This window comes from Mirounga leonina, unplaced genomic scaffold (genome assembly GCF_011800145.1).
Source record: "Mirounga leonina isolate KUSES-001 unplaced genomic scaffold, KU_Mleo_1.0 Mir_53, whole genome shotgun sequence".
NCBI classification, from domain to species: Eukaryota; Metazoa; Chordata; class Mammalia; order Carnivora; family Phocidae; genus Mirounga; species Mirounga leonina.
Window position 1 is genome coordinate 66,923,612 of NW_023270807.1, and position 14,925 is coordinate 66,938,536.

A 14,925-nucleotide genomic window follows, 5' to 3' on the forward strand; every position below is an offset into this window, starting at 1 on the left:
TCCCTGAAATTAAAAATTACATTTCAAATTTTAAGTTGGTCACTAAATATTAGACAAAATCTAACCTTGCATTCTGCGCACCTCACCCCTAAAATCAGTTTCGGTCTGAATAAAGCCTTGTGGCCAAGAGGTTATTTTTTACTGAGTCAGCCCTACCCCACATCCACCCCCAAAATATCTGCAGATGAATGCACGAGGACAGGGATGACATCTAAATAAACCAAGTGTTAATCTTTGTGTCAGCGCGCTCACATAGTTGTTAAAATTCCTTTGATGTCCATGGTCAGCAGATTTCATAGAAACTTCAGGGGTCAAACTTTCATCACCTGATCAGGTGTTGTGTGTGTGTGTGTACTTTTTGTCTTTTTGGCTACCAGTGCTACCAGCTGTGACAGTTTAATGACTATTTGTGGAACACCGGGGACCTTCCCTCGTCACTCACCTGGGGTGGGAACAGTGGCTGAGAGCTCAGGCCAGGCCTCTGAAGGGAGGAGGGGTAACAGCACATTAATTAAACCCTTGCAAACTAGAAACATTTCAGAGAAATGGTTGCTGACGTCATTTTATTTACAATTGTGTGAATCCTTAATGATGGTGTCACCTCCAAAAAAAGATAATACAAAGAGGGGCACCTGGGTGGCTCAGACTGTTAAGCGTCTGCCTTCGGCTCAGGTCATGATCCCGGGGTCCTGGGATCGAGCCCCACATCGGGCTCCCTGCTCAGTGGGAAGCCTGCTTCTCCCTCTCCCACTCCCCCTGCTTGTGTTCCCTCTCTCGCTGTGTCTCTCTCTGTCAAATAAGTAAATAAAATCTTCAAAAAAAAAAAAAAGATAATAAAAAGAGAGAGAGAAGACTTGAAGTTTGTGTTTGGGGGGTTTCTTAGGTCTCGGATGTTACAGCACCAAAGATGCTGGTGATAGTCTTACTTCAGGTAATGATTACTTCAGGTTTACTAGCTTTTTCCCCTTTTCCTGTTTTTTTTTTGTTTTTTGGTTGTTGTTGTTTTTTTAAACAAAGACATTCACCTTACCACCCAGTAGACATCGGGTAACAACATAAATGAAATTGTGTCCTTTGCAGTTCGTTAGCAAACCTTCTTATTCATAGTTGGTATTTGTCTTTTCCCTACGGTGACTTACAAGGGGTGAACTATCTCATAGCACCATTGAGCCTTGTTTTGGAGATGAGGTACACAGGTAACAGGAAACAGTAGCTCTCCCCCCCGACCCCGCACCTCAAAATCTTCATATTTCTTACTACTTAGGCCATAGCTAACAACACCCCACCTTGCTCTAGAGCTTATGTAGATTATATATATATTTCATATATGGATATGTTTGTGTTTTCTTGAGATCAGATGAGCAGGATATGTATGTTTCTAAAATTACTAATGTGAGGGTGTTGCTGATGAGATTTAAAAAAAGAGAAAAATGTCCCTGTTGGGAAAATGTAATTTTATCCTCTGGGCGATATAATTATGAAAACTCAGTCATTCTTCAAAAGAGTATTTAGAACTTAGGTCCCAGACCTTAAAACACTTAGGGCCCTCGAGATACCTCCGTCCACGTCATTTTAGAAGCGAGTCCTTGGGGTTTCAGGCGAGTGAAAGGACCTGCTTAAGGTCACACAGCTAGTTAGTGGTGGGAGCAAGACGAGAGCACAAACCACCGTTCCGGGCCGCCTTCCACCACAGCTGCTGTGCTTCCCATACACGGATGTTCTTACGTGCACAGCCAGGCCCTATTTAGAGTCTACTTAGAATCATGGCTGTGTGGTGTACAGGAGTGGTTTTGTTAAAAAGTTCTACTGCAAGAACAAAGCTTTGAAGATTAGGTTAAAAGGGATTGTTTAACTATCTGGCTCTAATCCTCTCATACAGACCGGTTGGTTACATTCGTCTAATATTGCATCTAAGCAGCTTTCCTGAAGCAACTGCCCACGTCACTAGGAATGAACACACATCTATCTCCTTTGAGATAAAGCAAAATACAATCTTACAAAAGAGTAAACATTTTATTATTTGTACACGAATCAGGTTGGTCTGAGGACACGCGAGCATCTGGCTAACTCATAAAAGTAGCTTTAAGCAACGGGATGGGGGTTGTGGTTGTTCACTGCGACATCATTTATCTACTGGCTAAGCAGGGAGAGGCCTCCGACTGTGAGGAGCAACGTGCTGGGGGCATCAGAAGGAGGGAATACAGAGCAGCCACAGCCTCTTTTGGGAAGGCAGGGTCTGTGGAGGTGTCCGCAGAAGTCGTCTGCAGGACAGGCCTTCTGCGGTGGGAGGAACCCTCTGAGAGGGACTGCGAACCGACAGCTCTGCTGGAAGAGTCTTGTCGGAACAGGATCCGCCCCCCAAACACATACACACACACACACACACACACGGCGTGAGCCCGGGCTCTGGGGACCGAGGGTGTCACAGGGGCACCACCTGAAGCGTGGGCAGGGGCCCCCGGGGAGGGGCTATGTACTCTTCTTCCCTGAGCAGCCGCAGCAGGATGTTTTTCTTATTCTTGGGCCAGCTGTAGACGTGAGTGTTCTGAAGCCAGGTGGGCACATGCTCCTATGGGAGAGGGAAGGACAGGAGTGAAGGCCCTTAGAGAGAAACCTGGATTCCAGAGCCCAGGCTCAGTTCCCGAACTTCTATGGCTTCCCTTCGTGGGCGCGCCCTACTGAAGTCTCCTGGGAGTTGTGCTGTTTGGCTTTTGGAAGGGGTTAGCATGTGCAATGCTCCTGGCTTCGGGTGTAAGCTGTAGATCTCATTATGGAAACCACATGTGCGCGGCATTTTCTGTCAGCCTCCCAGGCTACCTGCCCTTTGCATTTCAACGTGCTTTTCACCACCTTCACATAAAAGGGGTAGGACAGAGGTCACGCAGAGTGATGGGAATTCCTTTGTGGCTTCAGAAGAAGTATGCCAAGGCTAGGGGCTTAATCTAATTCATTATCCTTTCATTCCAGCGACACAGATCTGGCCTGCAGGAGAAGGAGCCCACCGGGTCTGTGATCAGGCAAAAAGCAGAAACTGTACGCCGGGGATCGTGAGGGTGCCGATTCAGACTGCCCTCACGGGGTGGACATTCGGTTGGGGAGACAGACACGAATAAGTAAAATACATAGTGTGTTCGATGGTGATACATACTGTGGAGAAAAATAAGCCAGAGAAAGGGGAGAGGGAGTACTGGGCAGGGCTGAAAGGTTTGCAGCTTTAAGTGGAGTGTTTAGGAAAGGTCTCACTGAGCAAATGAGCAAAGACCTAAAAGAGCGGAGGGGGCCCAGCTTTGTGGATGTCTGGGTCCAGCCAGTGCAAAGGCCCTGTGGTGGGGGTGTGCCTGGCCTGTTCAAGGAGCAACAGGCCAGTGTGGCCAGAGAAGAGTGAGTGAGATAGAGTAGGAGAGGAGGTCTGGAAGTAGAGGGGCCTGAGTCAGATAGGGCCTTGTAGGTCTTTCTCTGAGTGGATGGGATCCCTTTGGAGCCTGCAGAATAAGCTTTGAAGCAGTACCTGCTACCTGTCACGCATCATGCTGGGTGTGGATGACACCCAGATCCAAAAGACACAGTTACTGCCTTGAGGAGTTCCCGGCCTAACGATGGAATGTAAATGAAAATGTAAAGAAACTATTTTCTAGGCAATGGTGTACCAAAGGGGCAGGAGGTGGGAGCAGTCTGCCCTGAGCACAGGCAGCAAGGGGGTTGTCTGAAGAAGTTTTAAAACAACAATAAAACCAACTAAAAGTCGGTCTCCCTTTTCCATCACCATGTTCCCCCAGCCCATCCCCTCCCAACCGCATCCCATTGACTCAAGGCACTAGAGCTAAGAGCGCTCAAAAGAGGAACAATTTAGTATATTGGCAAGGGGGATGAGAGGGCAGTGAATCTAGAGAGATTGGGTGCTAGAAGGCGAAGCAAGAGTCGACTACACAGACAGGTGAGGGAAGGGCACTGCAAGCAGGGGCAACGTGTGGGGCACAGAAACATGAAAGAACATGGCAGGTGTGGGGGCATGTTGAGATAGTCCGGTACGGCCAGAGCAGAGTCACCGTGCACATGGTGGGGAGAGAAGCCTGAGCAAGTGGGCTCAGCCCTCTTCTAAGGGGCCTCATCTGCCACGCTAAGAAAGGTGGATGCGATCCCGGAGTCAGTCGGAATCCACCACACAGTTTCTAAGCTGGAGAGAGACAGATCAGATCTACAATTTGGATGTTCCTCTTTGATGGCAGAGTAGAGGGTGGTTAGTACAGGGTCAGAGTAGACGGGAAGGCCAATAAGGAGATCCTGCAGTGGGAGCAATGAGAGCCTGGGGCAAGGGGTGGAAATGCACGCTATCGCACGGAGGGGGGTGAGCTTCGGAACCCTAGATCGTCTCAGCTCATCTCTGCCTCCTGCCACATACAAGTCTCAGCGCAGTCCTGACATTTAGGGATCCTCCCGGGTGCAGCTGGGCCTAAGCTCAGGGTGCTGTGGTCTGAGTCTCAAGACATTCATCACACCTCTGCCTTCCCCTTGCCAAGCCTGGAACATGGCTGCAGATGGCTTTTGTCCCCATGCCCCAAACCTGCTGGCATGTTCTTTTGGTGTAAAAACCCTCCTATGAACCACAGCAAAGCTCACTTTGGTCACTGTGTAGATTTAATTCCTGTCATCTACAGATTTGAGAGCTGAACTCTGTGCACCAAAATACGTCCGTGGACAGTCAGCAAAAAAATGTACATATCTTGACTTTTATGTATGAGAGATAAGAAGTATCAGATGAACAGTTTTTTTCTCTCTCATGAGTTAAAATGCAAACTACTTCTTTGTGTGTAATGGCTGTTTGAACAATTAGGACAGCGATGGTCCATCAGATAACACCTTAAAACCTTCCTGATTCACGCTGCTGAGCTGCGTGCTACAGCCTGTGGATCTTTCCGGTTAACACTGTTATCTCTAAGGACCGATAAAAGAGTTTGCAAGCTTTTCCACTTAAAATCCCAGATAGCAAGCACACCAAAGCTTGAATTGTAAGGTTTTTTGCTTGCTTATTTCTTTGTTTACCTTCTTAGCATTCGGGAAGAGCACAGGGATGAATCTGAAATTCATGCTTCCTTGTTTTATGAACTCAATCTGCATCTGGAACAGACAGAATTTGAAGGTTTGATTTCAGGAATGAGGAGGAGGAGTTACTGGCACCCAGGACCATGCAAGTCCCGACAGCATTTTTATTCTGATTTCCTTGAGTGCCACACACGAGACTTTTAAGTTCTCCCCATTACACATGCATGCCATTCGCTCACTCATTAATCATTTATTGAGGGCCTACTAAAAGTCACACTCTGTGCTAGACTTCGGGTTTCAGGGATTAGGATACCTTCCAGGGTGTGCTGAGCTGGCTTGTATCGGCTCACGAAAGCCAGTTGTATGCCTCCCTTCCTAATTCTGTGTTCAGTGATTTTACACTGGTAGCTTGAACTTGGCCATGATGAGAGTATTTATACCATGGAAATGGGGAAATGCTACAAATCAGGGGTTTTTTGTTTTGTTTTGTTTTGAGAACCAGGTTACCAGAACACTGCTGACACGATTCCTATCCTTCCAAAGCCAGCAGATTGGTGAGCAGGAAGAAGGGTAAACTGCCAACCACAGGGCACTGTGAAAAGTATAAAATTGCTGTGGAAGCCCCAAATGGGGGCCATCCATTCTACATCAGTGATTTGAAGGGCAGTTACAAGGGAGGTGTCACTTAGATACTGGAAGACAAGAAGAAGTTGGTCAGGCAGAGGAAGTAAGGGATGAAGGGAAGGACATTCTCAGTAGGGGAAACAGCATGAGCAAATGTCTGGAGGTGTGAGAGAATGTTGGTGGGGCTGGGACCAGCTAGCAATGCTTTGTGGATGGAGCACAGGATGGGCTAGGGAGGGAGTGGGAGATGAGACTGGGGGTCAACTGTGAGGTGCTCTGCCCGCCACACTGTAGGTCACACAGTTCCAGTTTGTTCTGACACCGCGGTGGCCCCCAAAGACTTAGCTGCCAAGAACTCTATCAAACCCAGAATTTTCAAGGTGAGGGGAGCTGGAGTCTTCCCAGTGCTGTGGCCAGCACAAAGCTCTCAGTCATCTGATGACAAGGAGATGAGGAATTATGTGTTCCCAAGTATTTCATCTTCTGATTGATTTTTTTATCACTGAGAAGTCTTCATTGTGCAGGGGAATAAAAACAGGACAGAGAAGAAAGTGGCAGTGGTGACAGCTGGTTATTGAAGTCACCATAGAAACCCCCTCATAAACACACACACACACACACGCACACACGAATGCTCCACAAGGTTTTTTGTTCTCAGAACCACTGTCTTTTAAAATTTAGAGGACCAAAAGCGTAGTTTAAAATGATCCGTGTACTGTGCAACGTGAAAACACCAATCACCAGGAAAAACACGTGAAAGGAAGGGCACAGCGTTTATAAGTTACAAGGGAAGAACTGGATTTAGTCTCTGACTTCCATCCAGGACACTGAATCCGTAAAGTTTTGCTTGTCCACTAGGCCGCCCAGCCGGCTGGCGGCCGGACAGCCGCAGTGTATTTCTCTCCTATTTCCAGATCCGGGCTTTTTGTGAGGTCATTGGCCCTATGATGCCATTACTTGTGGCAACCTCTTCATTGCCTCTGTTCTAGAGGCTTCTGTTGCCTGGAGGGGGCCTGGAGGTCTTCTTATCTGGCCTCCTCAACCCCTCCAGTGATAAGGAAGGGCCCAAGACATCGTTGTCCCCAGAAAACTAAGTTTGGAGGCAATCTGGCTCCTGGCAGGGCACCGTCAGACGGGCTCTGGGGTTGGGCTGTGTTTTACTGCCTGGCATTGCCGCACACCAGCAGAGCTTGACAGGTCCCCTCAGGAACTGGCAGGGACCAGGAGCCCATCCCACCCACCAGCTGTCAGCTCCCCGGACCGACAGCCTCCTAGATATGCAGACAGGACATGGAGTGCTTTGGGGCCATGCAGACCTGCAGCAGCCAGCTGTGACCCTTTGCAGGGCCCTGCCCATGGGCTGTCAGATTGGGAGAGGATGGAATGGCGGATGCTTAGCTCCTTATTCCTTGGCCTTATTCTCTGACCTCACCACCCTGCCTTGGCCTTTACTCTGGGTTGGTTCTAATCTCAAATAAGTGGTCGGCACTTGCTAGAAGAGGAGACAGATGGGGAAGCCTCACCCACCCACCCACTCTGCCTTTTTCCTGTGCTCCTGATCCACAGGACAGACCCGGACTTCAGTCAGCTTTCCCTGAGGTAAAGCTGCCCATCTCAGGCCTGCCTGGGTCCTGCCTTGCGCCACTTACTTATCCTGTCTGGGCCACTTCAGCGTCCTGCCCCATACTCCCGTCTTAGTCTGTGATCCTTTCTGCCCATTCCAGGTGCCTGTGGAATGTTTCAGTTGGAATGGAGCTTACAAGTTCTAGTCCAGTGGATGTCAAGCCTTTTTAAGATCTCAGAATCCTTGGTAAACAAATAAGCCTGAGAAAGGCAAACCAGCTCTGGCTGAGGTGGGGTGGGAGGCCCAGAGCCGCCCTGACCCCCAGCACCTATGGGCACCCAGTAGGGACTCCGTAGAACCATTTGAAAGTTGCAAGTCTAGTCCAGCGTCCTAGTGAAGCGGAACTGTCTCCACAGCATCTCTGTCATCCTGGAAAGCAGGGAGATCACTAGCTCACAAAACAGCCAATTCCAAAGCTGGGTGATATTTTCAGTCAGAATGTTCTATCAGATGCCAAGCAAGCCTATCTTCCTATAAATTTCTCCCACTGGCTTTAGTTTGGCCAGGCCCCATGGTTCAGGTGTGGTGGTGGACTGTTGTTCATCTATCATGAGCTCAGAACAATCCCTTCCCTTGATCTGAGCATCGAGATGTGCCATACACTTCACAGACATTATTTCATTGAATCTTCACAACAACACTGTAAGTATAAGTGACCCATCGTATGATGAGGGACACGGAGGCACAGAGAGGTTTAGGCAGTTGGGCCACGGTCACTCAACTATACAGGAGGAAGCAGAATTTGAACCAAGTCCATGTGACACAATGGCATGCGTCCTTTCCACTCTGATACTCTGTGTCTAAGGGGACAGAATAGGACACAGATGCAGGAGCCCGCTCTCCTCACAGCCCTGTCCTCGGCCCCTCTTGGGACTGCGCATTTGTTGGTGAACAACCAAGCCAGCAGAGCACTGTTTTCCAGAGCCCTGGGAGTTAGAGTTCACAGATGAATCTCCCCTTGCTACTGACAAGAACTGAGTCCCAGAGATGGGGTCACTTGCCCACAGTCCCGAAGGTTGCCGGGGCCAGAACCAACATCCCCCACTCCTGCCTGGGGTTCTTCACCCCTCACCGTGCCACCTTCGGTTGGTCTCTAGCGGAGGACGGGCCTTCACCGAAGAAAGCGCCCCTCTGTGCTGCGCTCTCCTCACCACTCACCATTCGATGAATGTACTTAGTATGTAAGCCATGCTCATCCTCGTCCAGATGCGACTCAGCACCTTCCACGTCCTGTTTGTATTTGGGGCTGATTGCTACAATTATCATCACTGTCTTCTGTTAATGAGAGAGAAAGCATGTTTATGGCAGTGTAGAGTGCGGTCCATTTGGTGAAGGCAGGCTGGAAAGGGGCCAGCAGGACTGTAAGTGTTGTGCCAGACTGCCGGCTGCAGGGCCGGCTCGTTCTCCGTGGAGAGTGAAAGGCCCTCCGCCCCCCCCCCCGCCCCGCCTCGGGCAGACTCCTGCCTCCCCTTCTCCCCTCCGTCTTCCTCGCGGCTCCCTTCCAACGCAGTGCAAACGGCTCTGCGACGAGCGCTCCTAAAGGCAGGCGGTGCTGCCCACCATCTTGCACAGCCTCCACGGACAACCGTCCGACCGACACCTGAACACGAAGCGGTGCGGCGTCGCGGACGGAGAGCCCCTCCCTCGGGCCGCTGGGTGGAAGCTGTCGTGCCCGCGCCTCCGCCTGCCCTGCTCGCGCGGGCCCTCCGCACAGCCACGAGGAGCGGCCCCTTCCGCACAAAGCAAACATCAGGCTGCAGACAAAAGGAGAAGCCACAAAGCCCCAGCCTGCTGAGACTCGGTCCCCCACCGCTCGCTCCAAAAGCAGCAGCTGAAGCAGCCCACACGGAAACACTCTGGCAGCAATCAATTTCTATCTTGTTAAAGCACAAAGTGTCCCAGTGGTCAGTAGAGATTCTGTCAGTGGAAAACAAATCACAGGGCTGCGAGTGGGCGCCTGGATGGGTGGGGGGTGCGCGGCACGGGCAGCCTCCCGGGAAAGCTCTGGAGCCCGATCCTGCAAAACACTTGGGGTGGCCTCGGATTAAATTGAATTCTGTCGCTCCCACCCTACTCCCTGCCTTCATTTCCTCTTTTCCCATTCTGGTCAAAAAAATTGTTTGCTCTGATTGTTATCAACCACCTGTGTCTGGTTTGACCGTTATTTCCTGCCTGTGCACGTCCACGAGGGTGACCCCATCCTTCCTTTGCAGGTCTCTGCAAGGCTGCCAACAAGGGAGGCTTTGTTGGGACTTTCTCAGCTTTGGACTTGGTGGGTTTGCCAGTGCTTCTTTCATAAAATAACTCCACAGGCGAATTGTCTTTTTCACCAGAAAACGAGCTCAGAATTTGGGAATGTACTTACATCTCTAAGGTAGCGTTCCATCCACTTAATGATATCAATGCCTCGGATTCTATCCTCAAATATGTCAATCTAGGAGAGAAAGATGTGGGAGGTGGCTCTTAATGAGGAGCTCTCTCTAGATGCAGAGCAAGAGAAAATACAAGAGACTACATGCATTTAAGATTGGAAAAATTACAAATGATTTTGCAGGGAGGAACATGTAAGTCTAAAAAAACCAAAATACAGTTTTCTTAAAGTGTTCCCTATTTTAACATTAGTAGGCATTTAAGAATTTAATATCCATTATTAGGATATAGTGGTACACATCAAAATGTATCTTTGGCTACACAATAATTGTTTTAAAAATCCGAGAGACCTAGTAGACCAAGTTGGATATAAGCCAGCTATATATATATATATATGTAATTTGAAAGGCTAACATGATATCATCCTGGAACATTTTATTTATTTATTTATTTATTTTAAAGATTTTTATTTATTTATTCATGAGAGACAGAGAGAGAGAGAGAGGCAGAGGGAGAAGCAGGCTCCCAAGGAGCAGAGAGCCTGATGCGGGACTCGATCCCAGGACCCTGGGATCATGACCTGAGCCGAAGGCAGACGCTTAACCATCTGAGCCACCCAGGCGCCCGATCCTGGAACATTTTAATGAATGTGTGGGGTGCAAGTACTGAGATACAATTCTGGCACTTTCCTTGCATTAGCCAGGTCATTATTATGGTATTACGTCCAGTTTCGATCTATACATTTAAAAAGGATTGTATGAAACTTGGAGCAAATCCAAGCAACAGTCACAAAAACAATTACTGAGATGGTGGGAAAAGGTTTATGATGAAAGTCAAGAAGCAGAACTCTTGGGCCTTGAAAAGACTGATATTAAATATCAAGTCTTCAAAGGAATATTTGAAGGGGAGAAAAACCAGTTATTTTCTATTTTTCAGAAGACCAAATAAGGCGGCCTTTCTGGGGCTCCAGCTTGTCGGGCAGCCAGAGAGTAATGTGCGGGTGTACAAGGTGCTCTTGCTTAGAAGACGGATGCTATACTAGAATGGCTGACTCGGGGACAGTGTCCTCGAGGAGGGGTATTTGATTCAGCCACACTGCATTCAGATCAGTTGTCCTAAATGTCACTCCGCCATTTAAGACTGATCGAGTCCTAGCCATTCAGCAAGCTCTCCGGGCCATCTACCTCTTTTTCCTCACGTGTCCTGTCTACTTTACTCCCGGGCACCCCGAAAGCATAGCACAAGCCTCCCTGCTCTGTGAATCCTCCCCACACATTGACTTCCTCGTGCTCACCTCACCCGCCTCTGCCCCATTGTGACCAGTGGTCCTGGACAATTAACACATTATTATAACATCCTTTCATTTGCTAAATGTCTCGTGTATGTCTGCCTTATCTCTTCATCGTGACTCTACTCTTCCTGTGGAATGAGAAAGTGCCTCGAGTACATGAAACTGTCAGACACGTACTGTTCATCAGGCAAGTTCAGAATATGTTTCTTTACTGATGGAACATCAAAAATGGAATGGGTTTCCTTTTGGCTTGGATGATTCCTGCTTTAAAATGTCAGATCGCCAATGACCACATGAGGTAATCTTGAGAAAGCTTGTGTGGCATTCTGTGACTGGATCGGTAACCCCCTTCTATTATATGAGACAGAAGCAATATAACATCGGGGTTGAGAAGAAACAGACAGCTGGGCTCTCCTCTTGGTCTACTCTTGGCTTCTGCACTTCCCACTTATATAACTTTTAAAACATCACTGAAACTCTCTAAGTCTTATTATCTTTATTTGTAATATGTGGTTAACAAACCTACTTCCCAGGATGGTTGTGAGGATTAAAACAATTGGACATGGCAATATCATAATGCCAGGCTTGAAATTAAGTACTCAGTAAATGGTTATTTTAATTGTTAACCCAGCACCTAAATTATTTCTTGCCACTGAGGTGGGCTTTCTGGGAGGCAGAATGTGTTGGATTGTCTTTCCAGATCTCTGCCAAAGTCCACAGCTTCTGTCAGGCCAACTTCTCCACACACCCACTGTTACAGGCCAAATTGTGTCCTCCCCCTGCCACTGCCAAATTCATTATATGAAGTCTTAACCCCCAGTGTCTCAGTGTGACTGTATTTGGAGATACAGCCTTTAAAGATTTAATTAAGGTGAAATGGGGTCCTCTGGGTGGGCCCTGATGCAACATGGCTGGTGTCCTTAGAAAAGGAGATTAAGACACACGGAGCAAAGACCCCATGAAGACATAGGAAGAAGGTGGCCATCTACAAGCCGAGGAAGAGGCCCAGAATGAAACCAGTCCTGCCGACACCTTAATCTTGGACACGTCCAGCCTCCAGAACTATGAGGAAATACATATCTATTGTCTTTATAGCAGCCCTAGCAAACCAATACAACCTCCGTCTTCGGGTTGTCGTAACCACTGTTCCCTTGTCTCTTTAGACCTAGGGGTGGTAGCAACTCCCCGCTTTTGCTAGTCCCAGGATAGTGCTCTGTTCCCTGTGGATTTCTTAAAATTTACCTAGAGCTTTGAAAATAGTCCTTTCATTAAACTCCTTAGATTACCCATTAAGTGGTTTTTTTTTTTTTTTTTTTTTTCCACTAAGGGGCTCTTGATGTATCAATATAGTAACTTAGCTGTCCAGGGTGGGGCTCTGTGATTCTACTACAAGGCTTCATAGTGATCAGGATCAAGGACAGACTTAAGTTCTGTCTAAGTAGCCCCTGATTGGTAAGGTCATAAAAACCTAACCTCTTTTCCAGGGGCAATCAGTATGCTTATTTGGAAATGACCAAAAGTGGGATCTTTTCTGAAATGTTGGCCTTATGACCTGCAATTTGATTTTATGTCATGGTTGCCACAGTGCTTTATTTCAGAAATGAGAAATTGAAATGTTGGTTTCTATGCAGTCAAGTTAGAATGTATAAATTGTATGCATTTTAAACTTGCAGACACTCCCATTAAAAAAAGTATAGACTAAAGAAAAAGTTCAATAAAAACTGTTAAATAATGCCAAGCAATCATTAAAATAGACATTTCACTACTAAGTATTTCTTTTTTATCCTTCAACATTGCTATTCATGGTTGTTTTCCTTAATTTTTCACCACTCTCCAGAATTCACTGTCACTAAATGCCCCAAGGGGGCCTCTGGGAAGGAAAAGATGTGATCTCAGTGTTTTAGGAAAGCCAGCCCTTGGAGTGGCCTCCGGTGGTATTTTATTTATCCTACAGAAGAACGTACATGACTTTAAGCTGTGCTGTTGGAAGGCACTGCAGGGAAACTTGGGGAGTGTGTGCTTCCTGAGATTCCTTGAGCCAAGATCACAGTGCACTGCAGGGCTGGGTTGTCTACCTCCCCTAGAACTAGACTAGACTAGCTGAGAACCTGGCCGTGGAGTCCTTGTCCGGAGGGCCATGGCCCCATCAAGGTGTGGAAAGCAGGTGGGCACAGTGGGCCTTGTGCTTCAGGCCTCACCGCCCAGGGCCCCGCAGAAGGACCCGGTACAATAAGCAGGTGGCCTGGGGAAGCCTGCAGCCTCCTGCAGCACAGGAATCGCAGCCAAAGCAGGCGTGCTTGGTGAAAAAGGGCAAAGGTCCAAAGGGCAGCAAGGGCCCAGGATTTACTTCAGGCCAGGGCCAAGCTGCACTTGCGGTCAGCCTTAATGCATACTGTCTGGCTGTTCGGAGGTACTCAGAATCGCTCAAAAAGCATGCAAGAAATAAGTGCTGGAGACTCTGGGTAGCTTAAAACCTGGAAAATAATTACCTCCATCCATAAGCATTTAGTTCATAATCCCATAACTCAAATAATATAGTTTGAAACCTCAACAGTTATTTATATATATTTTCTCCCTTTGTTTTTCTTCTCACTGTACTCACTTTAATTGTTCAGCCTTCTCTTGGGATAGAATACTTACTGCAGTTTGGAAGCCATTTACCAACAAGAAGTTCACGAATTTCACCACCTCCATGGCTGTGTCCATAGAATAGGTGATAAAGACTTTCCCTAAGAGAGATTTTTCACATGTATTAGAAACTAGTCAGATTATTCTATTCCGAACACTTGTAAATTGTATGCGATATCTTTTGTCTTTCTAGAATAATAAAGTGAAACTTTGGGATGGGGGTGGTCTGAGGGCTTATGCCGGCAGCAGCTGGGAGAATTGCTATCCTCAGGACATAGACGCACAGACCGCAAGAGGCCAAGAGGCAGGGGGTCTGTCTAAGGGGGGTGCAGACTGCCCAGTGTGCAGGGAAAGAAGAATGCTGGCAGCCTGAGACAAACCAAGGAGGTCTGCTGAAAAACCACGTGAGGCATTAACAAAATCCATCACCCAGAACCTCAGGTCCTTGAGATCAGGCCACCTCCTGGTTTCTTAGAGACACTTGGCACTGTGCCTAAGGAATACTCTCGCAGCAGGTCAAGAAGCCAAACCTTGCTAAGGGGCCACCCAGCAGTATCCTCTTTTGATCTCACGATGCTCTCTGCTGCCCTGAACTCTTGCTTGACAAGAGCAATTACGGGAGAGGGAGGAAGTGGCTCCTTACCCCCTCCTGCCCTTTCTCCACTCACTGGTGGGAGAAAGGTCAGGCAGTTGGGGTACATGAAAGCAGAAATGTTACAGGAATGTCAGCGGCTTGAAGGACAGATGCCACCTCTGGGCATCCAGCATCACTGACTCCCTGCCTCCTCCCTAGGTCAGCCTGGAGCCACCGATGGCATTGTGCCCATCAGCCTGACCCAGTCAGGACACAAACCGATGTTTTCTCAGGCTAAACTCTTGTGGGAAATTATTTGGCTAGCATGTTAATGTGACAGATGAATAATCTCTGTGTGTTGGCTTTTAGTCTGGAATGGACAGGCTCAATCTCAGGAAGTCCCTGGGGCAGAGAGTGGAGAAGAAAGGAAGGCTAGAGAGAAAATATAAGTGCGTGTGTATTCATCTATGTTTGGGCTCTGGTTTTTCTTGAAACAGATATCTCAAATAGAAATGTGTACAATGGTCATATTGACTCATTTAAACAGCCAGGCATATTGATAGCACTCAGTGTATCCTTAACACCTACTATTCAACCAACTCCTGTGTAAGAATTTTAGGACTCCTTTATAGACTATAGTAAGATAAATATGATCTATAGACTGACATCAGGGTTCTATCCTATGCAAGGCAGCATCCATTCTCCAGAAATACTCAGGACTAAAATGTGTAAGATTTTAAGAAGATTAAAAAAATTTTTTGAATGATAAACAAC

General features: G+C 47.7%; 1 protein-coding gene across 4 annotated transcripts in view; it reads right to left on the bottom strand.

The window, feature by feature from the left end:
* Positions 1 to 1,994: 1,994 nt before the first annotated feature.
* Positions 1,995 to 14,925, bottom strand: part of TRAF3IP2 (TRAF3 interacting protein 2) — a 48,505-nt gene continuing 35,574 nt past the window's right edge. For 3 of the 4 annotated variants that reach the window (XM_034991845.1, XM_034991843.1, XM_034991847.1), the window contains 5 exons: positions 13,590 to 13,678; positions 9,654 to 9,722; positions 8,447 to 8,563; positions 5,041 to 5,115; positions 1,995 to 2,569 (listed from right to left, as the gene is read on the bottom strand). In XM_034991845.1, coding sequence (XP_034847736.1) covers positions 2,423 to 2,569; positions 5,041 to 5,115; positions 8,447 to 8,563; positions 9,654 to 9,722; positions 13,590 to 13,678 — 497 coding nt within the window. In that variant the 3' untranslated portion in view covers positions 1,995 to 2,422. The remainder of the gene's footprint in view (positions 2,570 to 5,040; positions 5,116 to 8,446; positions 8,564 to 9,653; positions 9,723 to 13,589; positions 13,679 to 14,925) is intronic. The other variant, XM_034991846.1, reaches the window with a different exon arrangement.